The sequence below is a fragment of the Equus caballus genome, chromosome 21 (genome assembly GCF_041296265.1).
Source record: "Equus caballus isolate H_3958 breed thoroughbred chromosome 21, TB-T2T, whole genome shotgun sequence".
NCBI lineage: Eukaryota > Metazoa > Chordata > Mammalia > Perissodactyla > Equidae > Equus > Equus caballus.
Genome location: NC_091704.1, coordinates 42960470 through 42985398, shown reverse-complemented (window position 1 = coordinate 42985398; position 24929 = coordinate 42960470). Strand labels below are relative to the sequence as shown.

General features: G+C 35.3%; 1 protein-coding gene across 2 annotated transcripts in view; it reads right to left on the bottom strand.

The window, feature by feature from the left end:
- NUP155 (nucleoporin 155) overlaps nucleotides 1–24929 on the bottom strand; it is a 64572-nt gene that overhangs the window by 32360 nt on the left and 7283 nt on the right. For both annotated transcript variants that reach the window (XR_011430164.1, XM_001499483.7), the window contains exons 4-20: nucleotides 23652–23722; nucleotides 19476–19568; nucleotides 18483–18649; nucleotides 16354–16459; nucleotides 15173–15246; nucleotides 14777–14868; nucleotides 12721–12818; nucleotides 12075–12227; nucleotides 11662–11762; nucleotides 9298–9468; nucleotides 7450–7560; nucleotides 6241–6335; nucleotides 5147–5235; nucleotides 4613–4675; nucleotides 3930–4077; nucleotides 2736–2802; nucleotides 1126–1241 (exon numbers count right to left, since the gene is read on the bottom strand). Coding sequence is in view for 1 of the 2 variants with exons in the window: in XM_001499483.7 (XP_001499533.2) it covers nucleotides 1126–1241; nucleotides 2736–2802; nucleotides 3930–4077; nucleotides 4613–4675; nucleotides 5147–5235; nucleotides 6241–6335; nucleotides 7450–7560; nucleotides 9298–9468; nucleotides 11662–11762; nucleotides 12075–12227; nucleotides 12721–12818; nucleotides 14777–14868; nucleotides 15173–15246; nucleotides 16354–16459; nucleotides 18483–18649; nucleotides 19476–19568; nucleotides 23652–23722 (1815 nt within the window). In the remaining variant the exon portion in view is untranslated. The remainder of the gene's footprint in view (nucleotides 1–1125; nucleotides 1242–2735; nucleotides 2803–3929; nucleotides 4078–4612; nucleotides 4676–5146; nucleotides 5236–6240; nucleotides 6336–7449; nucleotides 7561–9297; nucleotides 9469–11661; nucleotides 11763–12074; nucleotides 12228–12720; nucleotides 12819–14776; nucleotides 14869–15172; nucleotides 15247–16353; nucleotides 16460–18482; nucleotides 18650–19475; nucleotides 19569–23651; nucleotides 23723–24929) is intronic.

The following is a 24929-nucleotide window of genomic DNA, read 5'->3' as shown; positions in this document are numbered from 1 at the left end:
ATGTGGACCTAACCACTACACCACCGGACAGGCCCCAAAAGAAGATAATTTCTTCCACTGATTTGGAATTTCCAAAAGGATATACCGAATGTAAACAATGTTTCATAAAAGTATGCATACTTAGATCCTATTTTTACTTTTAAAGAAATGTATATTTATATATGCTTTAAAAAGTTTATATTGTCATACTTCAAATCATAATTCTTTTGGGGAGAGATGTGAATTTTTTGAAATTTCTTATTACTTTTATAATAAAAAAAAGTTCATCCTAAACATATGTCCACACAAAAACTTTTACAGGAATCTTCATATCAGCTTTATTCTTAATAGTCAAAAAGCTCAAATAACCCAAATGTGCATCAACTGATGAACTGAAAAATGAAACAAAGTACAGATACACACTACAACATGCGAACCTTGAAAATATTATGCTAAGGGAAAGAAGCCAGAAACAAAAGGCTACATAGTGTATATTTCCATTTATATAAAAGATTCAGAATACGGCAGATCCATAAAGACTGAGAGTAGATTAATGCTTGCTAGTGGTTGGTGGGGGAGGGGATGTGGGGGGGGGCTGTGGACTGAATGTTTGTGCCCCCACCGAATTCAGAGGTTGAAGCCCTAATCCCCAAAGTGATGGTACTTGGAAGTGGGGCTTTTGGGAAGTAATTAGGTTTAGTGTGAGTCCCCCTGATATCAGTACCCTTATAAGAAGAGACCAGAGGGCTTGCTCTCTTGTTTTCTCTCTGCCATATAAGGACACAGAAAGAAAGCAGCTGTCTGTAAACCAGGGAGAGGGTCCTCACAAGAACTCAACCAGGCTGGCACCCTGATCTCATACTTCCAGCTTCCAGAAATGAGAGAAATAAATGTTTCTTGTTTAAGCCAGTGTATGGAGTTTTTGTTATTGCAGCTTGGACTAAGACAGGGAGTGAATGCTAATGGGTATAGGGTTTCTTTTTGGTGTGAAGAAAATGTTTTGGAATTAGATAGTAGTGATGATTGCATAACCTTGTGAATATACTAAAAACTACTGAACTAAACATTTTAAAAGGATGAATTTTACAATGTGTGAGTTGATCTGAGCAAAAGAAAAAAGAGTAAATAAATCCTATTTATTCTTACTTTGGATTTCCTAATGGTCCTCCTGCAAATTGGGAGTTTCTGTCTAGAAATTCTTGCAAACCTTTTAGCTCTTGTAGCACTGACTCCAGCAGCTGGGAAGGAACACTACTTTCAATCTGTAAGGAAGTATTTTAAAAAGCTTAAAAACACTGAGAAAGTATATATATATAAAATACATGCTCTGTATATCTATAATTGAATATAAAGTTTTAATTTTGAGGTATGCTATCTTTATAAAGTTATTTCTTATATCAATTCACACTTGGTGACTAGAATAAAAGGCTAGATACATCCCTCCCCTCCTGCTGATTTTACTGAGGTAGAATTTACAGACAGTACAATACACAAATCTTAAGTGAACACTTGATGACTTTTTACATTTTAATGCAGTCAGATCCAAACCACAATACAGAATATTTCTAACACCCAAGAAAGTTCCCTAATGCCCCTTTCTAGTCATTAGTCATTCTACCGCCCAGTAACCACTCTTCTGACTTCTATCATTATAGATTAGTTTTGTCTGTTCTTGAACTTCACATATACAAAGTGATATACTCTGTTAAGTAAATACATTTTTATTCTTAGAAATGTGAACTTTAAAACAGTATCAGAGGTGAAAAGATACTTGCTATCTTTTCATTTTAAAAAGAAAAAAGCTTATAATAAATATGTCCATATTTCACATTTAAAAAAGCCTTACATCTGAGGGGCCGGCCACGTGGCCGAGTGGTTGGGTTCGCGCGCTCTGCTTTGGCGGCCCAGGGTTTCGTCAGTTAGAATCCTGGGCATGGACATGGCACGGCTCGTCGAGCCATGCTGGGGTGGCATCCCACATGCCACAACTAGAAGGACCCACAACTAAAAACACACAACTATGTACTGGAAGGCCTTTGGGAGAAAAAGACAAAAAATAAAATCTTAAAAATAAAGTCTTATATCTGAATTTATGATAATATAAAATTCTATAAGATGTTTTCTTAAAGCTCAGTAGAGGGGCCAACCCCGTGGCCAAGTGGTTAGTTTCGAGCCTTCCGCTTTGGCGACCCAGGGTTTTGCTGGTTCGGATCTTGGGAGCAGACGTGGCACTGCTTGTCAGGCCACGCTGAGGCAGTGTCCCACATGCCACAATTAGGAGGACCCACAATTAAAATATACAACTATGTACAGGGGGAACTTGGGGAGAAAAATGCAGAAAAGAAATTTTTAAAAAAAGCAGTCTGGAAAGTATGTCAAATTAGTATTGAGTCCATAGAGTTTTGGGGCATAAAAGCAAAATATTAAATAGTAACTTTGAGCAATATTAAGCACTAGGATTAACTCTATTTAGCCTTCACAACAACCTTATTAGGGAGATATATTATTATTCTCATTTTACAATGAGGTGTCAGGCTCTGAAAGGCTAAGAAATTTACTCATCAGTTAATCACTGCCAGAGCTGAGACAACTCAGGGGGTGGACAGTTTACTGGACAAGTACACAAGCACATACATATACAAATAATCATTGCATCTTGTTTATAACATCAAGAAATGTAAACCAATCTACTTATCCACTACTAACATAAACTGATTACATAGAGAGAATGGAATACTATTATACAACACACTTACTGCAGTGATCTCTCTGTTGCCACTCTTGAATACTCTCTCCACAACTAAACTAGCATCCCAGATGTTTCTGGAACAAAAAATGTTTTAATGGTTTTGTCATAGGTAAATAAAAGTAATTATAATATGTAGTAAATTCCTTTCTGTGTTTATTCACTTTTTATAGTACAGAAGTGGTTTTGTCTAACATTTTACTACGTTATCTCAGAGAACAGAAAACAACAAAATTTTTAAATCTGATACATCTAAAGTTATTTCACACAACGAAATATTGCTGAAGAAAACTCAAAAGGCTCTAGGTTAATGAATTCTAAACAAGGAAGCTTATAATACAAAAAAAGATTTAAAAGGGATTCTAACACTGTTTCATCACATTTTTAAGCAAATGACTCAAATGAAAGCATATATCTTAAAACTAAGAAAAATTTATACTACACATGATAATTAACTAGATGGTACGGTAGACTGATCGCAAAAATGGCTGTTAATTCTTTATCCATCCTTATACCTACCCCCTTCACAATATGACTTTAACGCCTCTCTCATAATGAGGAGTCTACTTCCTATCTTTTAAATCCTGGGTTGGCCTGGAAACATTCTCCTACCAAGTGAATGAGGAGGAAATGACGGTAGGCCAGTTCTGGCCTAGGCACCCTTGAAGAAGCTTGCAAGTTTCTATTCTCTCTCATGGAACTTTGCCACCACCAAGTGAATAATTCCTGGCTAGTCTGCTAGGATGAGACACCATGTGGTTTTCCAATCCAGCTGTCCCAGTTAAGGACATTCTAGACCAGCATTCAGACATGACCCTAAATATGTGAGAGTCCAGCCAAGAGAGACGGAGCTCTGTTCAAACTCAGCTGACTGTATGTGCATGCGTGAGCCTAGCCAAGACCAGAATTGCCTATTTGACTTGCAGACACACGTCACTGAACTATGGGGTGGTCTGTAACACTGTATGTTAATGTACTTATAGATACATCTTGAAGATAAATATGTAACACAGAAACAAACATAGATGGTTGGACAATAAAACAGCTGAATGATAGAAAACAATCTTATTAATGGACAAGTGAGCTGAAACTACCAGTAAAATTTAATAAAAATAAATGATGTCCCAAATTTAGAGTTAAAAATATTCAACTACACAAAATAGAACAAGGCGAGCAGCAGTTAATTATTCTATGAAAAACTTACCCCATGATTCGAGAGAAGTAGATGCAAATACCATTGTGTTTCCCAGAGTAGACAATCTCTGGTCCAGCCATACAACTCATACCTGTGGCCTGAGTTGCTAGGTTTCCCACAGGATACGCTGGAGTCGACATGGCAGGAGGATGTACACCTTGAATCCACATAAGAAAACCAAATCTTAAAAATTTAACCTTAAACATTCAGAATTCTCAATAATCCAAGTTTGTTCTATCTAGACCCACATGTAAGAATATTTACAAAAATACTGGAATAGATAAATATGTAATTTAGTTTTCCTTGCTAAGAAGAGAGACTTAGCCTTGGATGGGAACTCCCAGGTAGGCTTTCCAGGGTTAGCAATGCAGGATGAAAAGGAAAGAAAGCTTGCAATCACTGCTCCTTAATGCTGGGAGTGAAATAGAACTAATTATACAGATTTCAGGGCTAGTAATTAAATCCTGGTCCTCAAATAAGGGGCTTTCCAGTTACACTACTGAAGGACTTCCTTAGTAAAGGCACTCATGACCAAATGCCATCCCTGCTTGGATGTCACTTCTAATAAATTACATTATTTTCAAGGTAATAGGGCAAGTTAATCTTTTTCTAGGTATTAAGGATAGTAAGCTCACAGTGTTAGCTCCTCAAAAAGAGTCATAGCAGAAACTGAAAACAAGGAAAAGAGGTACCTTGAGATGGTGTTCCCAAAAAGGATGGAGTAGGATATGGACTACCACTAGGAACAGGAGAACCTAAAAAGGAAAGAAATATAAAGATTTATAAAATTACCTCCCAATCTTTTGAATCTGAACAAAATTAGACGTAGAAGTTATTTCTAAGCATAAGATGAGGAATGGCACCATTCATAATATACTCAAGAATTAGGGACTCATCTCATTTCCTGGTAACTTTCTAACAATCCCCACTTTGGAAGACATTGAGGGGAGAGCTTATTAAATCATTCATCTCCTTCCTTTTGAATAAATAACAAAAGAGTTCTGTACATACTATTAGTTACATCTTATTTTGTTCCCTAGCATACATTAAGTATTCAGTATTAATAATCATCACTCTTAAGAGTAGACCTCTATAGACTTATTCACTAATAATACAGTAGCAATAAATAAAATATAATGAAAAGCTTTATACATTAAAACATGCTACAAAGTTTCCAAAATTCAAACTCTATTAGAAACAGTTTCATTTCAGTGTTTCATACTCACTAGCGTACACAGGAGACCCCAAGATGGGACCAACATTACTTGGAGCAGGGAGAGTGGTCGGAAATCTCATCTGTGCTTCACCACCATACCTATTTTTATGACAACAAAGGCTGAGTTTATTCAGTGAAACTATCCATCTTAAAAGCTGGAATTGTTCCAAGTCCTGCTTAGCTTAAAAATAAATGTTTTTTGGGGCCAGCCCCATGGCCAAGTGGTTTAGTTCACAAGCTCCACTTTGCTGGCCCAGGGTTTTGCCGGTTCGAATCCTGGGCGTGGACATGGCACCGCTCATCAGGCCATACTGAGGCTGTGTCCCACATGCCACAACTGGAAGGACCCACAACTGAAAAATATACAACTATGTACCCGGGGGTGCTTTGAGGAGAAAAAGGAAAAATAAAAAGTCTAAATCACCCAGAATCTAATAACCCCTTAAAAAAAAAAAAAAAAAAGCTTTAAACATTAGAGACTTTCATGTATTGTGTATGCATAGATACATAATAAAATGCTGATTTAGTAAATGTCGACTTGAAACTGCTACCAGGAAGAATTATAAGCAACTCTGGCAATTTCTTAAAAAAGAGTCTGCAATGCATAGAATTTACTTAATGAGTATATGGGCACTGTAATTTTCATACTAGATTATAGTTAGTATTTAAAAAAATGCTTTTAAACAAAATCACGTTGTAAATTCTTATTTTTAGCTAAATATTTTCTTACTAAAAATATCTTTTTGACACCAAATTTCCTTAAAGTGATTCACAATTGCTGAATGCAAATGATACACATAAAGCAGAACTGGCATAGTGTTTCAGGAAGTGAAAAAGATAGATGAGATAGAAACCAAGGTAGAAAGAACACTAGACGGAGACAGTGGAGAAGAGAATCCAGAGAAAGGGAAATGATGCATAAAGTATGCTAATCTAGCTGTTTCCAGTAGCATTATCACCTTTCCAGATTTCACCTTTCTGCAAATGAATTTTAGTAACTTGCCTATACAGTCACTCAACTGTTTTGCAAGCCCTTAAACTATCACATTGGCCAATGCAAACATTTAAAAAAGTAGCCAAGAACGGAAGAAAACTGACACATACCTGAAGAAAGCCCGAGTAGCCCAAGCAGATACTTCTCTGTCACAGGCAGCAGTGGAACACGCAAGGATAAGGCAAGTTGCACAAGCCTGGTCTTCCTGTAAAAAAACGAATATCTTCCCTTATATTAAATATAAACATTTTTAAAAGGTTGTGTTCACTGCTACATCCAGTGTTTAAATCCGTGCCTAGCAGGGCAAGTGCTTGATAAATATTTGCTGACTGAATGAAATCAGCTGCTATGAAAAAGGAGAGGTAAACACACTGGTCTTAAAGTTTATCACAGGCACTAATACTAAAGGATGCTCTCTTTTTCTTTTTATCTAGATTCTATGTTAGTTTCAGTGGCTTATTCTTCCCATTTTTTTCTCATGGTCTTTTTACATCTTTTAGAAAACGACAATACAGTCACGTGCTGCATAATGACATTTTGGTCAACGACGGACCACACATACGATGGTGGTTCCATGAGATTAGTACCATATAGCCTAGCTGTGTAGTAGGCTAATGCCTCTAGGTTTGCGTGAGTACACTCTATGACATTTGCATAAAGACAAAACTACCTAAAGACACATTTCTCAGAAAGTCAAGTGCCAGGTACTATTTTAAGAGTTTAGCAGGTATCCTCATACTACATAATATTATAATGTAATGCATATTTTACATATGAGGAAATAGAAGCCCAGAGAATTCAAGTAATCTACCCTGGTGGTGGAGCTGGTTGTTCAAATCCAGAGTCTGTATATTTAACTCTGATCTGATATTCTTGATTTTAAACTAAACATTACCAGTTTTACCTCATCAATTCTAGTTGTGGCTTTAAAATACTAATGTCCCCATCATTATTGCCTCAAGTTTTTTCCTCACACCACTAAGTAAAAAACAGAAAGTATTTGTCCATAATTGTCTTGTCATTTTAATAAAAATGTATTTGTCATATAATTTGAACATCAGATTCCTCCTAGTACACTTTAATGATAAGAAATTATCAATAACAGAGAATAAAACTCTGAACGTTTACTATAAGCCTTACAGCATATTAAATCCCACTCCCAAGTATCAGTACACATATAGTGACTAAGGTAAAGAAAGGAAGATTTTGTAAAATTACCTGTTAATTACAGTATTTTAGTCCTAACTTATATAAAATTTAGCTATCATTCCCACTGTTTAAAATATCACTACATTAAAAAAAGAAGTACAAATAATTACCTGATGTAATTTAAAGAATCTTTCAATTTCTTCTCCATCTCCGCCCACATTACTCACAAGTAGATGCCTCAACTGATCTACAGGTCTAAGTTTATGAAACATAAGACTCCCCTAAGAAGTTAAAAAAAAAGAAAGAACATGAATAATAGATTTACCAAGCTTGGCTGGTAGCAATGGATCCTGCTACACTACGTAATAAAACCAATGAAACAAACAAAAAAACCCCACAAGAATACAAAGTAAATCAGTTAAAAAGATTATCTACATTTCAATTTCCCAACCTACACTAGATCTACATATCCATAGAGGAAACAATATGAAAACACTGCCCCCCTTTCCCCCTGACAAAGGAAAGCAAAAGGGTGCTGACTCTGTCAGACACAAAATATACTATAAACCTTTATCTTATGCATGGTAATAGCACATGAATAAAGAGTCAGATAAGTGGAACAAAATAGAAAGTTCTGACATAGGCTCAAGTAAATAGTAGAATTTAGTATATAATAAAAGCTATTCTTCAAACCAGAGGCTAAAAGTTAGATCACCCATTAATTACGTCAGCACAAGTACGTCCATTTAGAAAAAGATGAAGCTGGATCCATACTCATATCTGTACCAGGATAAATTCCAAACAGATCAAAGGATTTAAAGGACAAAATAAAATTATAATAGTACTAGAAGAAACTATGGGTGAATTCTTTTATGAACTTCATTGAGTGAAGAAGGTTTTATCACCATGACATAAATCCCAAAAGATAACTGAAGATTTTAATTACTTATAAACTTATCCACATAGGAAAAATCTCAATAAACAAAATCAAATGATAAATCACGAAAAATATTTGAGACTAAAATACAAAAAGTTAGTTTCCTTGATACATAAAGAGCTTCTATAAATCAAAAGGAAAAAGACAATTCAATAGAAAAATAGAGAACGGGAAGAGTTCACAGAAAAATAAACACTTGAAAAGATAGTCTCACTCTTAATAAGATGAAATATTGTACTTGGACAGGATGCAAGGAAACAGGCACTCAACATTCACTGATAACGAATGTATGTATACAGGGAAATCTGGCAACATCTATCAAATTTATAAATACACATACTCTTTGACCCAACAGATACAATTCTACAGCTTTAGTCGCACATGTGCATAATGATATACACACAAGGTTGTAGCATAATTTTTAATAGCAAAAGATGATCCATTAATAGGGGATTAAATATGGCATAGCCATATAAAAGAATACCTTTCAAATATACAATAGAAAGTTCTTTATATATCGATATGAAAAGATCTCAAATATATTTCTGAAAGATAAAAAGCAAGGTGTAAAACTATATATAATCTGCCACCATTTGTTGAGAAACATATTTGTATTGTGTGTGTGTGTATATATATATTAAACATGTCTCTGGAGGATACACAGATGCTGATGACACGAGTGTCTCTAGGGAAGGGATGTGAATTTGAGATTTTACTGTGTACATCTATTATATCATTTGAATTTTGTCAATGCATTACAATCCAAAAAATAAATATTAAGAAAATGTTTTTCAACAAGTGAGAACTATAATAAAGATAGCTTATTTTATTTCTATTATGCCGCTGAACACTGGTGATAGAAATGCTATTTTAGAAAAAGCATAATACTTTATAAAAAGCAAGTTCTTTTTGTTGCATTTTTTGGTATTTACAAACTATTCCTTAAGAATATTTTAAGAGTAAACAATCCTAAGTACGTAAGTAAATGACTCTATCAAGAGACTACTGCAGGATACTTGATCAAAACATTAAATCTTGTTTCGCTTCTTTTTGTCTCCACCTTAACAGAATACGTCCATACCTGTGCTGAGAGAAGAACAAATTTCTTTGGAGGCAACATGTGCTGCTGTACAACAACTGGTGAGTCAGTTATTGGAATATGATCCTTATTTAAGGGTGTAATTATCTTGTCTACTTTCAATTCATCTATTGCAGAAAGAGCCCAGGAATGACCATCAACACGAGTCGTCATCTATGCAAAAGAAAATATTTCTTATACATATTATTAAAGGTACATAAAGCAAAACCTCCTAAAAAGAAAAAAAACCCTGAAACCTCCAAATAAATGCGGGATTTAATAAATTAATAATACAGTGATATGAATAGTCTCAAAGGCCTGTATTTAATTTTCTACTGTATTTGTCTAATCAGGTACCTTTTATGATAACAAATAATCTTTTCACATTAGAGGACAAAGGCAAAAATTTAAAATAGACTATAAATAGTATTTACCAGAATTACAATTCTTTCAATGACCAAAGACTGACTACCTTCTACCATCCTTCCAACGACAGACTGATCTATACTGGTAGGTTGAGTGCTTATATTTTGCTGACATGAAGATTTCTGTTCTCTTCTGAAGTTGTATTTGCTTTTTTAAACTAACGTATTCCTTTTTTTTTCCAAGTGTTTTAATTTTCTAAAATACTTTATCATAAAAATTTTCAAGCATTCAAAAATGTTGAAAGTACAGTAAATGTCCATATGGCCAATATCTATGTTCAACAATTGTCAGAATTTTGCCATATTTGCTTTCTCTTTCTATAAACTTTTTCTTTTATTGAACCATTTGAAAGTATGTTTTGGACATCATAGGTCATTGCTAAATGACATATGCATCTCCTAAAAATAAGGATGTTCTCTTATATAACCATGATACTACTATAACATTTAAGAATATTAACAATTGTCTAATATAACCAAATGCCCAGCCAATATAGCATTTCCCCATTGTCCCAATGTCTTTTATAGCTTTTTTTGGGAGACTAGAATTTGATCAAAGTTCATGTACTTTATCTATATTTGGTGGGTTTTTTTTAAAAGGTCCATATTTGTTTGAGAACTCAAGCATTATAGAAATGAAATGATATGATGTATAGTATTTGCTTTAAAAACAAAAACAAATAATTAACTTTTATCGAGTGCTTCTAATGTACCAGGTAGTGTTCTGAGTGCTTTACATACATCAACTTGTTTAAACCTACAACAACCCCATAGAGATAAATACTATCAAAACTATTATGGATGAGGAAATCAGGGGCCAGAGATATAGTAAGTCTTTTGAGCCACAGCTCTGAGGAAATGGAGCCAGAATTCAATCCTGCATCCCCTAACACTGTGCTCCCATCAGGATAGGGTTTATATCTTACTGAGTTCTGATTCCTCACAGTCTATCACAGAATGAGGTACACAGTATGTGCTTAGTGAAGTTCAAAGAATAAAGAATTTGAGAAAGGTGCTCCTTGCCTCCATACCTACCTCTTGCCCCTACCCCAGCTGCTTAGGCCCCATCAGAAACTTGTAAGAGCCCATTCAAACCATGCACCCATGCCTGGGGGTTGGGTTCTTCCTTCTCTCATCTACACCTACCTTTTGCCACTGACACACGTGAAGGGCTTATGTTTGAGAATAACCAGGAAGCAGCCAGGGACAGCTAGAACTAAAATGCCTTTAAAGAGATGGCTCCAAATGGAAAGTCTCAGACATTCACACCCTAGTGGGGGTTGGCTTATCTGGTTTGATCAGCAGCCTCTGGAGGCAGGCAGCCTGAGCTATGCTAGGGCATCTAGGAGGACAGGTGGGGGTGGAGCAGGGGACACTAAGGGTAGACAGCAGAGACGGCCTGCCCTCAGCTTCTTGGGCTCAGGGCTGGGATGAAAGAAGAAAGACGAAACAAGATGGGGAAAATGTGGGTAATTCTTTAATGTGGGCTTCAATTAACCATTCTATTTTTGTGTCTGAAAATTTCTACAATTAAAAGAAAAAACTTTAAATATTTAGGCAGAGCTACAAATTAAAGAGATTGTACGAATAAAATTCTAAGTCATAACTATAAGGGATGACCTTATAAATAAGTAACCAAAAATATAATACAAGGGACCAAGATAATTTCAGAAAAGATATATGCATTTTCAGATACATTATGAAAAACATTCTAAAAGAATTCCAATATTTTAAGATATTTTTAATGATTACCATAATGACTTCTAACCTCACAGAGGAAAAATGAAGAATTAATGGAAGACATTTCTTTTCAAGATGCTTGCTAATCATATAAGATTATTAGAAGGAAACAGTAATAAATCAGAAGATAAAGTTTCTTACAATTTTATTCTTCACTTAAAATTATGTAAAAAATTCTTTATAATTCCTTAGGATAACTTGCCTGGGTTTCCATCATTGGCTTTTGGAAAGGAAATGTATCATGGTTGACACACCACAAAATGTCATTATCTTCATTTTCTGAGGCTGCCATCAGCAGAATACCTAAAAGTTTAATACACAAAATCTTATTATATGATGTCAAATAATATGCATTCCCCAATAATCTTAATATTAATTAGTAACATTAACATATATACACATATATATTAATATATATACATATTTATGTATAAATATACACACACCCCCCACTAATCGGAGATATGAGTTAATATAAAAAAAGAGTTTCTGGATTAAAAACCAAAACATTCTAAACTTTACGGGAAATTTCCCTGTTATTTTCAAATGCCTTAAAATACATTCTAATTTTAATAACTTTAGGAATCTAAACTCTGATAGTGTTTCAGAACTTACCTTTACTATAAAGAGCTTTATGTACTTTTGAAGGCTTTTCCACTGTTGAAGATGCTGAGAATCCAGGAGGCAAGCGGACGTGGACCAGCGTCAATGTGTTAGGTCGTGCTAAAGGCTGTCTGAACGGACAAGTGCTGAAATATAACCTTACACCTGATGATGGGATAAAATTCTCCATCAGTAACAGAAAATACAGACGAGGTCCATGTGCTATTGAAGCAATTCCACAGAGAAACACAGCACTCTGCTAAAGCTATACATCACTTCTCTGACTCATCTTAAATCACTAGGTGTACTACCAAGCTGAAGTGGATTTCTAAGACAACGTCACTTGGAATTGAGAGGTGAATCAACACCTTTCAGTAGAAAGAGCTTACAACCGTAAGATAAGGGAGCCTGCATTCCAATTCAGGCTCTGTCACTGAGTGTTAGCCACTTTACCTTTCAGACCTGGTTTACATCTATAAAATGAGGAGACAGAACCAGAGGACTCTTCTAATCTTCAAAATCCTTAGGTTTATGAAATATTAATATGGCTTGATAACTGATACAGAAGTAAAAACATATTGCTAATGATAAATTTCCAAATCAGAGGATTCTCAAAAGTTATAACGGCAATAGCAGATGTATAAATAAAACAACATACCTGCATGTGTGACAGCCAATAACTGACAGTCCAGTGATTCGGAATTTTCAATCACTGCTATTTGAACAATTGGTTTAAAAACAGAACGATCTATGGTCCTAAACGAAAGGAGAAAAACCAAAGTTTATTTAAAAAGTGTGTCTACTAAACTATAAGGAACATAGTCCACCAGCATTTTTACATGTCTAAATATGAGAAAATAGTTTAAGACTAACTTCTTAGGAAAGTATTACAATAGCAGCAAGAATTGGCAAAAACCCTTGAATGTGTGTTGTTTACATTAATATTGTTAAGAGCAACCCTTTTTTCAGATCATAAAAGAAGGCTAAATCCACTGGGTGAACAGTTAATGGGGAACAAGGTGTTATCGGAGCATCAAAATATCATTGTAAAGATTACCACTAATTAAACAGGGGAGAAAAATGAACCTTTATAATGGAGAGATATGGTGAACACCACTTAACCAACTATTCATAGTGGGAAACCTGGTGCTATGTGCCTCCTGATGTAATGCTGTAAGAAGTTCACTGATAACCTACGCGATTGTGGTTAAAAACAATAGCCCCTGAATCTAATGATAAGGAAAAAAGGGCAAATTCAGAAATTGGGATATTCTATAAATAACTCACCCGCCCCCTGCTCCCAAAAGTCAACATTTGACAAATAAAAGGACACTAAAGACCAAAGCAATTCATGAGCTCTGACTGAAGCTGGAGAAAATGGAAAGAAAAATAGCCATAAAAGATTTTTGAGACTATTGAGTAATTTTAATATGGACTGTACAATTACAAAATAATATTACAAAATTATTAACTTTTTAAGATGTAGTAATGATACTGTGGTATATGAGACAGGAGATGGAAGTGGAGGATTTAAGGGTGAAAGTCATGATGTCTACAACTTACTTTCCAATAGGTCAGAAGAAAGTAAGTGAGCAAATGAGGCAAAATGTTAACAATTAGCAAATTTAGATAAAGGATGTATCAGTTTCTACCATGCTATTCTTTTAATTTTTCTGTGGATTTGAAAAAATTTCCAAAAAGAGTTGAGGAAGAAAAAGGAAACCCTTTATTTTCGATTGTCTGCCTTTAGAAGGTTTTTTTTGGCTGAGGAACATTAGCCCTGAGCCAATATCTGTTGCCAATCTTCCTCTTTATTTGCTTGAGGAAGATTAGCCCTGAGCTAACAATCTGTGCCAACCTTCCTCTACTTTTTATGTGGGTCACTGCCACAGCATGGCTGACGAGTAGTACAGGTCTGTGCCCAGGATTAGAACCTGTGAACCTGGGCCACCAAAGTGGAGTGCACCGAACTTAAACACTATACCACGGGGCCAGCTCCAAGAATTTTTTTGTCACTGAAGAGCAAAGAAAACATGTTGATTTTTCACTAGGATATCTGATTGCAGCAATGACCCAGGCACATAAGACAAGAGAAGCTGAAAATTTGAGGCCTTTGTTATGTGAAGAAAATTTTTTGCAGCTGACTAAGTCAACGGTGATATACGCAAAGACCAGTGTATAGTGTCTGAAGACTTGCCTTCTAGGTTGGGTTCCAGCACTTATGTAGCAGTCAGACCTCAAGCAAATCCTAACATCCCTTAGTTTCAGTTTCCCCATGAATACAATAAGGATAATATGACTGAAACTCTGTGCACTTGTGTCAATTACCAGATCACCTAAACTTGTACGATGTAGGCCTGTTACAGGGTGGAGTAGTTATAAGAGGGGAAACTTGAGACATGCGGCTTCCCAGTCACAATTCTAATGCCTGCACAGACCACCTAAAGCTTAAAGTTCCAAGGAAAGACACAGGTCAAGCTGTACTTCACATTGCAAAATCAGTCTGCCATACGTCTCAAACCATCCAACATAAGAATAAAATGAAAGAAGTCTCTAGCAGCTCTGTTTCAAACACAACCTATAACGTCATCCCCAACATTCCTTATCTTTTAGAGATATTTTGAGGAAGGAATAAGTTAATTTTAGTATATTGCACATAAATGGTATAATTGTGCCTGCAAATGAAATGTCCAGCAAGAAAGTACACACATTACCTAGCAATGTTTCCAGCAGCAGAGACGATAGAATTCTGTGACACTGAGGCAACTCTGCTCATTCCTTGTCCATCTTGGCCCAAATCATAAACCTGTGAACAAAAAATTATGTCCACTTAAACATGATTATAAGATATATACATTTTACAAAACAAACAAAAGAATTTTCTTAAACAAACTTTCCTTTTTCAGGGATTCTATAATTTTGGTATTTCACATAGGGATGGAAACACTCAGAGATTTGAAATTTCATAAAAAAGGGGCATTAAGAAATGGTTTGGGTTGTTTTTAAAAAGCACACAGTCCAAAGGAAAAGTCTAAGAGTGACTGAATCTTCTTCCTTAAAAACAGGGATGTTTTTCCCCCTTTAAATGGTAGAATAACATTAAAACTTACCTGTATTACTCCTTTCTCAGATCGAGTATATAAAATATTTCTAGAATTATCAATTGCAATTTGAACAATAGGATCTAAAAGTAAAAGAAAAAAAAGAAAAAAACCTAAACATTAATGAACCAACCAGCAGACACTTACAACAAATTAAAACTGCTGAATTAGATCTTTGCATTCAGGGACTTTCCTCTGGCTTTGTAGATAAATCCCAGGATATTTGTATAAGGACAAAGTTAAGAAGCCTTTAGGTCAGACAACATGTGAACAAAGCAGACATCAAATACTGTGACTGGGTTGAGACCATCACCAATAAGTCATTATGTCTTCTAAATGAAATTTTTTTTTTTTTTGGAAGATTAGCCCTGAGCTAACATCTGCTGCCAATCCAACTCTTTTTGCTGAGCAAGACTGGCCATGAGCTAACATCCGTGCCCATCTTCCTCTACTTTATACGTGGGACGCCTACCACAGCATGGCCTGCCAAGCGGTGCCACGTCCACACCCAGGATCCCAACTGGCAGACCCCAGGCCAGTGAAGCAGAACGTGCGAACTTAACCACTGCACCACTGGGCCAGCCCGTGAATTTTAAGCTAATTGAAAAACATGTTCTAGATTATTTTTCCATTCAACAGACATTAAATAGATTGTTTGCTATATGTTAAAAACACAAAATAAATTACACCCGGTCTATTCCTTCAAGAAACTTCCAGTTGAGTTTAATTCATTGTGTGAAGGGAAATTATTTAAAAACTCAATCACACTAACATTTTTTAGGTGCATTACTTATTTCAATAAATGATTTTTAATTATTTCACCTGCCAAAAACACTCAGTTTATTAAAAACTTGGATAAATTCATTTTTTACTGGGAATTTGTTCCAGAACATGAAAAATATGTATTACATGTCTGAATGTCTGTCTCTCTCTCTCACACACACGTTTTGGTTTAAGAATGTATGTAAAGCTGCTATTTAGACACATGTTCCATGATGCTACATTTACAGGAACTTGGGAATAAAACCCATGATGTCTCCACGTTTCATAATCCCTTCTTCCTTTAAGAGATCATATGAATAACAAATACTATTTAATAAGACAAATTGTTTCAATTAAGAATGAGAATTCTGATGTTAAGCCAACAATCTGTTAAAATTTTTTGTTTGCCAAATTTGTTTTCTACTTACCATCTTCTGAGAATGTGAATTGTAGCAATGAAGGAACAAGGAAAGAAAGTGAGCTCTTTGAGTGGTTTATTTTCCTACATCTTTGGCTAAACCAACCTGCTTCTGCCTTAAAAGAAAAAATTGAAAGAAAGAAGACTGGTAAATGTAGGTACCTCTATCATAGCAATTATTGTATACCCATGCTTATAAAAATCTTCAAATCTTAGTGAAATACCAATAATTGTACATAAAGTGAGACATATTCTTCAAAAGTAAATACTGACTTTAGTCCTATAATTAAAAAAATTGTACTTTGTTATAATTAAACCACTGCTTTCAGTGAAATGAGCTATGTCTATTCCAGCAACTTCAGGAGTGTTATGTCACTCAACTCATATTTTATTTTTTTTGCTGAGGAAGATTGGCCCTGAGCTAACATCTGTGCCAATCTTCCTCTATTTTGTAGGGTTGCCGCCACAATATGGCCACCAAAGAGGGGTGTAGGTCTGTGCCCAGGAACTGAACCCAGGCCACCGAAGTGGAGTGTGCCAAACTTTAACCATCAGCGCTGGCCCAGTCAGTGAAGTCCTGTTTTAATTATCTTAAAAACTCCTGTTTCAGGGCTTGCCCAGTGGTAGAGTAGTTAACTTGGTGTGTTCTGCTTCAGCAGCCTGGGGTTCAGGGGTTCAGATCTCAGGTGCCGACCTACACACTGCTAATCAGGCCTTGCTGCAGCAGCATCCTACATACAAAATGGAGGAAGAGTGGCACAGATGTTAGTTTAGGGATAATCTTTCTCAAGCAAAAGAAGGAAGATTGGCAATGGATGTTAGCTCAGGGCCAATCTTCCTTACCAAAAACAAAACAAAACAAAACAAACCCCAAAAACTCCTGTTTGAAGTGGTAAGGAAAATAAGCACAGTTTATAAGTATCAAAAGTACACAGGATAGAGGTATTTTTATCTCTTCTCACTACTGCTAAAAGGAATTTTATTAGCCACCACCATCAAAATCTACAGTCTACTTCTCAATGACTGAGTTTTGCCATACTTAAATCTATAACAAAACCATTTTTTGTAATGAACACAGCCAGGAGAAAGTGGGCAATGAAGAGATACAATGTAATATTAAAAAACCCAGCTGACCTGGGTTCTAATACTGCCACTAATTAGCTGTGTAACTGTGAGAATATTATTTTACCAGTTTCCTATCATTTACCTTATAAAAAAGGCAACAGCACAGGAGGGAAACAAACCCAGCAAAGGACACAAAGAGGCACTTCAGAGAAGAGAAAATACAAATGACCAATACATGAAAATATGCTTAACTCAATTAGTAATAAAAAACAACTTCTCTCCATCAGATTGGCCAAAATCAATGTTTGATAATACCAATATTAGTGACAGTGAGGGGAGGGGAGGATACATTCATAGATGCCTGCCAAGGATCTAAAACTCTGAGAGGGCAATACAAAACTATACAATACAATTTTAAATACACATACTCTATAAGCCATCTATTAGAATTCTAAGTCTTTCAGACTAAAAAGTTTCTACACAAGTAAAGAAAGAGGTCTCCAAAAGAATAAGGTACTATAGCATTATTTGTGAAAGGGAAAAACTGAGAACCTAGAGGTCCATCAAGAAAGGAATTGTTAAATAAACCACGCACATTCATTTTACGGACAAGTATGCAGCAATCACAAAACATAATATCTATCTACCAGATACAGACAAGGAGAGACTTTCAAGACATAGTTCAGTGAAAAGCCAATTATGAAACAAAATGTAAGCAATAATCCAAGTAAAAATATACATATACAAAAGTATACTATATACTTGTAAATGGATAAATATACATATAAACAGATATATGTAGATATTTACAGATATATTTAAAGATATTTATCAATGTATGTATCATGCTCTATAAGGATATACACAGAACTGATAATGGCTTTGACCTCTGGGGAGAAGACTGGGTTTTGTAGGCATGGTGTAGTCATGGAGGACTACAGCTATAACTATGTTTGAATACTTTCCATAAGAACATACTAATGTACTTATATAATTAGAAAATAAAAACAACAGCTTACCTATCCCTACTCCATCAAGAGGGAGGGAAAAAAACGTGTATAATGCCAGACTTACTTGGTATGCTACTTCATACAAACAGCCATCCTTTCCAGCCAAGAAAATTCTGCCATTATCGGTGGAAGTTATTGTTAAAAGGTAAGTATTATCAGTGGGAAGAGAATATAAAGGATCTGGAAGCAACTGCATTCCACCACACATACTGTCATTAAGAACTCCAGAACCTATTTGTTTTTTAAAAGGAAGAACACAGGAATTAGTTTACCAGCTTTTTTAAAATTTAAAACAATTACTGCATTATCTTCAGAATTGATATTTTTACTGAAGCCTTGAAATACTCAAAAGCTTCTGTAATATACATTTTAAATTACTATAAAAAGTCTCATATAATTTGATAATTCAAGTTAAATACAACCTACAGTATATATATAATGTGTAACAGTATATACACATAACATATAAAATATATAAATTATTATATATAATATTATATATGTATACATGTCATGGTAAAACATCAAACAAAAAACTAACCCAAATAATATTTTGGAAGAAAGTCTAAGGACGTGGTAGTAATAATCACTGAGTCACTGAAATTCAACATTATTTCACCCAAAACAGATTGCTAGAATGCAAAAAAAAAAGCCATTGAATGTGCTTGTAATAAATTAATTGAGGGCTTCTTACCTTAATAGAAAGAATAATGTATTATATTTCAGTGTTCTATATGTTAAAATGGCCATCCAAAAATTTAGAAACAAAGAAGTTGAAAGCATTATTGAAAAACACAAGGGTCAATTATTTCTCTACTACTATCCTCCCTTTATCTTAGACATTTAAGAACCACACATTAATATGGTAAATATATCTAAAATACATTTTTGGTGGCGTGACTGACCTGAAAGATAGCATATTTATAGGGAAATGTTATTTTCCTACAAGCAAATAGCCTGGAAAGTTAATGTAGTGAAAAAGATTAGCTTTTAATAATAATATTAAATTGGCCAAGACATTTTTATTTTAAAAAACACAACATGTGGATTTCTATACCTGTTTGCAGATTAGCATAGCTTAGCCCAAGAATCACTATATCCACAGGAGTTGCCAAAACCAGGAGGTGTCGAACGTGAGGTTGAAAGATGCCTAAGATAAAGTAGACATGCAGTAGGGATTATTTCCTGAAAAACATCTAGACTTAGGTGTTAACAGAATACAGCTTTATCAATAAAATGAACTATTGATTAAATAGTATATGAAAAGTCTGAACTCAGTTTAGTTAATTTTGATGTTAATATATTATACCCTATGATCATTTAAATAAGTAAATAGTCATAGAAAAGAACCACCTTAGGAAATAAACACTTCAGTATTTAACGCCATTTAAAATCAGTGTTACATTACAAAATAGCTGAGGTTTACTAAAATATAAAAGACTTCTATTTGTATACTCATGTTAATAGCAGCATTATTCACAAGACCTAGAAGGGTAAAGCAACCCAAGTATCTAACAATGGATGAATAAATAAAATGTGGTATACAACTACAATGGAATATTATTCAGCCTTAAAAAGAGAGGGAAATTCTGACACATGCTACAATAGAGTTGAACCTTGAGGACAATATGCTAAATGAAATACGCCATTCACAAAAACACAATGATTCCACTTACATGAGGCACCTGGAGTAGTCAAATTCAAGGAGACAGAAATGAGTTTACATGCCAAATGAGTTCATATATCAAAACCAGGTAATTTAAAGTTTTGGTGGGACATTAAACCAAGTACAAATTTTTTTTATGTTAATTCACACTAAGGTATTAATTTTAAAAAGTGAGGCGTGGTATGAAATGCTATGTGTAATTATCACTGTCATTATATTATGACATCAAAAAGTAGTGTCTCTAATAGGAATAAAAGTAAATATACTTTATGATTATGGACATCTCTTTGTATGTATACATTTGGCTTACTTAAGCATATTAAATGTCATAGAAAATACAACAAAGCTTATATCATTACTTGGTTTTACTTTCACTTGATGAACATAAAGGAACACAAAGTCATAGTTTGCATATCAAGGTTTTAAGTCAATATAACTAAAGGCACAGACTTCTTGTCATTTTTTTTCTTTTGAGGAAGATTAGCTCTGAGCTAACTGCTGCCAATCCTCCTCTTTTTCGCTGAGGAAGACTGGCTCTGAGCTAACATCCGTGCCCATCTTCCTCTACTTTATATGTGGGATGCCTACCATAGCATGGCCTGCCAAATGGTGCCATGTCCACACCCGGGATCCGAACAGGCAGACCCATGGCCACCGAAGCAGGACATGCAAACTTAACCGCTGTGCCACTGGGCTGGCCCCCACAGACTTCTTGTCTTACTGATCTCAAAATACACCTGATATTTCATTGTAAGTTGATTTAAAAAGTCTGAACTTTACGAAAACTTAGATTTTCTTTAAAGGAAGATAAATAAAGTAGCACCTCATCAAATGATGCTATCTTCTCTGAAATCTTTCATAATTTATTCAAGTATTTTGAAACAGGAGATAGTAAAATTGGAAGCCACTTCCTTTCAGGATGCAACAGGTCAAAAGACTTACATTTCACTTCAGTCAACTCTCACTTCTTATCTACAGAGTGCACATCTTATTAGTACCTTTTAGAAACTGCCATTGTCCTTCAGGTCTTTGGAACGGTGAAAAGTCTCACTGTTCAATACAATTTTGAAAGAAAGTTTTGTGCTTGTGTAAATATGAGCACTTAGGATCCTTTGCAAAACATCTGTTTTTGCTGCTTTGATGAAGAAACTTAACAGAACCCTAACTCACTGCATTCCACAAGGCATGCTTTTGCACCAAAAACTTGGCCAATGGCACCTTCAACTTCAAAGGCAACTTCAATGATAGCATGAACTTTTCAAGAGATTTTGTCCAGAAATAGGAAAATATAAAGTTGTTCTCATCTACCAAGAAGTTCACTGGCTTTCCAGAAGTAGTTGACTAAACTTGAGGTAGGAGGTTTACTTTCTTGGAGACACAAGGAAAGATTATTCTAAGAATAACTTGCAGGAAGAAGTTTATATGCGATTTGACTTAGGTGGCAGCTCTATTGGGTCATACAGATGAGGTAAATAGTTTAACTTATAATCATATAATCCCTGTAAGGAATACTGCCCAAAAGCAACAAGCTCTTTTGACTAAGTTACCTCCCTGGAAGATGAGATTGAAGCTGGACAACGATGTGAATCTTTCCATACACAAGAAAGGTTTTTTGAACTTGAAAAGTGTGATTAAGCCTTGTCAATTTCTCTGTAGGCAAAAACCTGGAAATACTAAAAACACTGGGGAATTCTTGTGTTTTATTATTCAAACAATCATAAAATTGAACCTTCTTGCTTACATAGAAAGCATCAATAAAGCAGACTTTTGTCAAAAAGCTTGACTTAGAAAAAGATGACTTTAACTTGACAATGTTCCCTTGCAAAAGACGAAGTAAGAAAAGGACTTTGTTAGCTGTAACATATTTTTGAGAGTCAGAATTTTCAGTACTTGACAGCAAAGTCAGAATCGTTTAATTATCAAAGACAACTTCGCTACCTCATCAAAGACTATGCCATAATTTCAATTTTGCACTAAAATTTACATTTGAGTGGAACAAAATTTTACTATTTGTTTTAGATGGAGAATTTACTACAATGGGGCAGAAACAGTTGTTGACTTTTATATGAATAAACTTCTCAATGAAAAAACAAGACAGACAGACAAATATCAGAGTAAAGACTGCTTTGAGATTCTATGTAAAGGAAATACATTTCCACTGCAATCGTACAAACTATATAAAACTGCATGTTTGGGGGCCAGCCCCATGGCTGAATGGTTAACTTCGCACGCACTGCTTCAGCGGCCCAGGGTTCATCGGTTCAGGTCCTGGGCACGGACCTAGCATGGCTTGTCAGGCAATGCTGAGAAGGCATCCTACATCAAAGAACTAGAAGGACTTACAACTAGGATATACAACTATGTACTGGGGGCCTTTGGAGAGAAAAAAAAAAAGAGGAAGATTGGCAACAGATGTTAGGTTAGGGCCAATCTTTTTCACCAAAAAAAAAAAAAAGAGAGAGAAATGCAAGTTGCTTTAAACTACTAACTAAAAAAACCCTGCATGTTTATACTTATGCAAATTATTGTAATTTTAAAATGGCCATGACCTTAAAAAATTTTTAGGCTTTGCAAACAAGTGAATTTTTTTTTGAGTTTTTATTGAGATTATGATAGTTTACAATCTTGTGAAGTTTCAGTTGTACATTATTGTTTGTCAGTCATGTTGTAGGTGCACCACTTCACCTTTTGTGCTCACCCTCCATGCCCACTTTCCCCTGGTAGCCACTAATCTGTTCTCCTTGTCTACATGGAAACAAGTGAATTTTATCTATTATTTCCTCTAGTAAGAAGGGACAGTCAGGGGCTGGCCCCATGGCTGAGTGGTTAAGTTTGCGCACTCCACTTCAGTGGCCCAGTGTTTTGCCAGTTCGGATCCTGGATGCGGACATGGCACCACTCATCAGGCCATGTTGAGGAGGCATCCCACATGCCACAACGAGAAGGACCCACAACTAAAATATACAACTATCTACTGGGTGGATTTGGGGAGAAAAAGCAGAAAAAACAAAAAACAAGACTGGCAACAGGTGTTAGCTCAGGTGCCAATCTTTAAAAAAAAAAAAAGAAGGCACATTCAAGGGATGTATATTAAATGTAAACCAATCAATTCTGCTCCTCAGTAGCTTGATAAAAGATCTCACATAATGAAGTTATAACTGTAAGTTAAACAATAATTATGACTTCTCTAAGATTTTGAACTCTGTTGTCACTTCCATGGGCAAGCAAAACTTAAAAAATGCAGAGACAAAAATGTTTTTTAGATTAAATTCAGTAACTGATGAAAAATGTATAATGTAAAAAACAAGGTAAATCAAGACAGAGTAACAAAAATCAAGATAAAATTCAAGAACTACAGCTTAACAATTTTAAAGGCAGACTCACTTATAAAGTGAGTAAACTGTTAAATATTTCTAATGACTTTATATATTTCTAATTATTAGTAATTCAGAACAAAACTTCAACAGGAAATTCAACTTCTTAAAATGTGTTATCATTCAGTACTAAAACACCTGGGAGTCTATGTATATACAAACATAATTTAATCCTTTTATTTTTATCTCTTACCAGCTTTTGGTTTCACAAGCCCCACAGCAAGAATAGTCTCACTAAGTCCATCGAAATAAGCAAGGTCTCCTCTGTCAAGAGTTAAAGAAAAACACGTCATACACAAAAAGAAAACCAAGTTTTATCTTATAAGACTCTTTAAGGCTATAAATATAAGGAAAAATAAGCCAGCAAACAAAACTGTTTCAGTTCCAAGACCCAGGCACACAGCCCTGCCTAAGGCTAAGCAGGAAAAGGAAAACAGGGAATGCTGCTCCCCATTCCACATACCTTCCAAACCAGGTTGCAGTCTCAAATAACAGTGATCTACCACTGGAGCAGGGGCAAGAGTATAGAGAGGGTACATCCTCTACAGAACAGGCTCACAGGGAAAGCCTATGGCTGAGGGTGGAACAGGAGCATTGAGAAAAAATCCCCAACAACCCAACCTGTACCCTAAGTGTAAGATAATTCCAAAGGAATTTGAAACCTATGATCCACTGAGGATAACCATAGCAACAACAAAACCAAACTCAGCTCAACTTCTGACTTGGAAAAAGTCAACTTCCTCCACAACAAAGGCCTACCTGCCAGGCCCTAGCAAGACACATGCCCATTTCTAAGGATGTTACTTACTGCAGTATTCATTGTCCTATACATGATGTCCACTTTCAATCAAAAAACATGAGACACAAAAAAGCAAGAAAAAAAAAGCCCACTGTCAAGAAACAAAAATCAACAGAACCAGACTATCTATGAGCCAGAGGTCCAAACTACCAGATAGACTTGACACAGCTAATGAAAGAATCGGTACACCTCAAGTTAGGTCAATAGAAATTGTCCAAATTGAAACAAAAAAAGGAAAAAAAAAAGCAGAGAAACAAAAAGCAGAACAGAGCATCCAAAGTCTGTTGGATAACATCAGTCTAACAAAAGTGTAACTGAAATCTCAGGAGAGGGAGAGAATGGGGCAGAAAAAATATTTGAAGACAGTGGGTGAAAAAATTTCCAAAAATAATGAAAGACATCAAACCAAAGACCCACGAAGCTCAGAGAATACCAAACAGGATAAACACCAGGGAAATAATCGTATGATCCGGACTTTGAAGAAAACTTCCCGTTGTCCTGAAAAGGGCCATGCAAACAGAAAGAAAACACCTAAATGGCAAATTATGGTGGACCAGGTTTCCTCATTTTCCCATGCTGTGGAATCATATAGGCTCCTCTGATAATGAGCACAACCTCTGGAAACTAAGACTAACACCGGGAGAGTTGGGGGTTAGGGAACAATGAATCAAA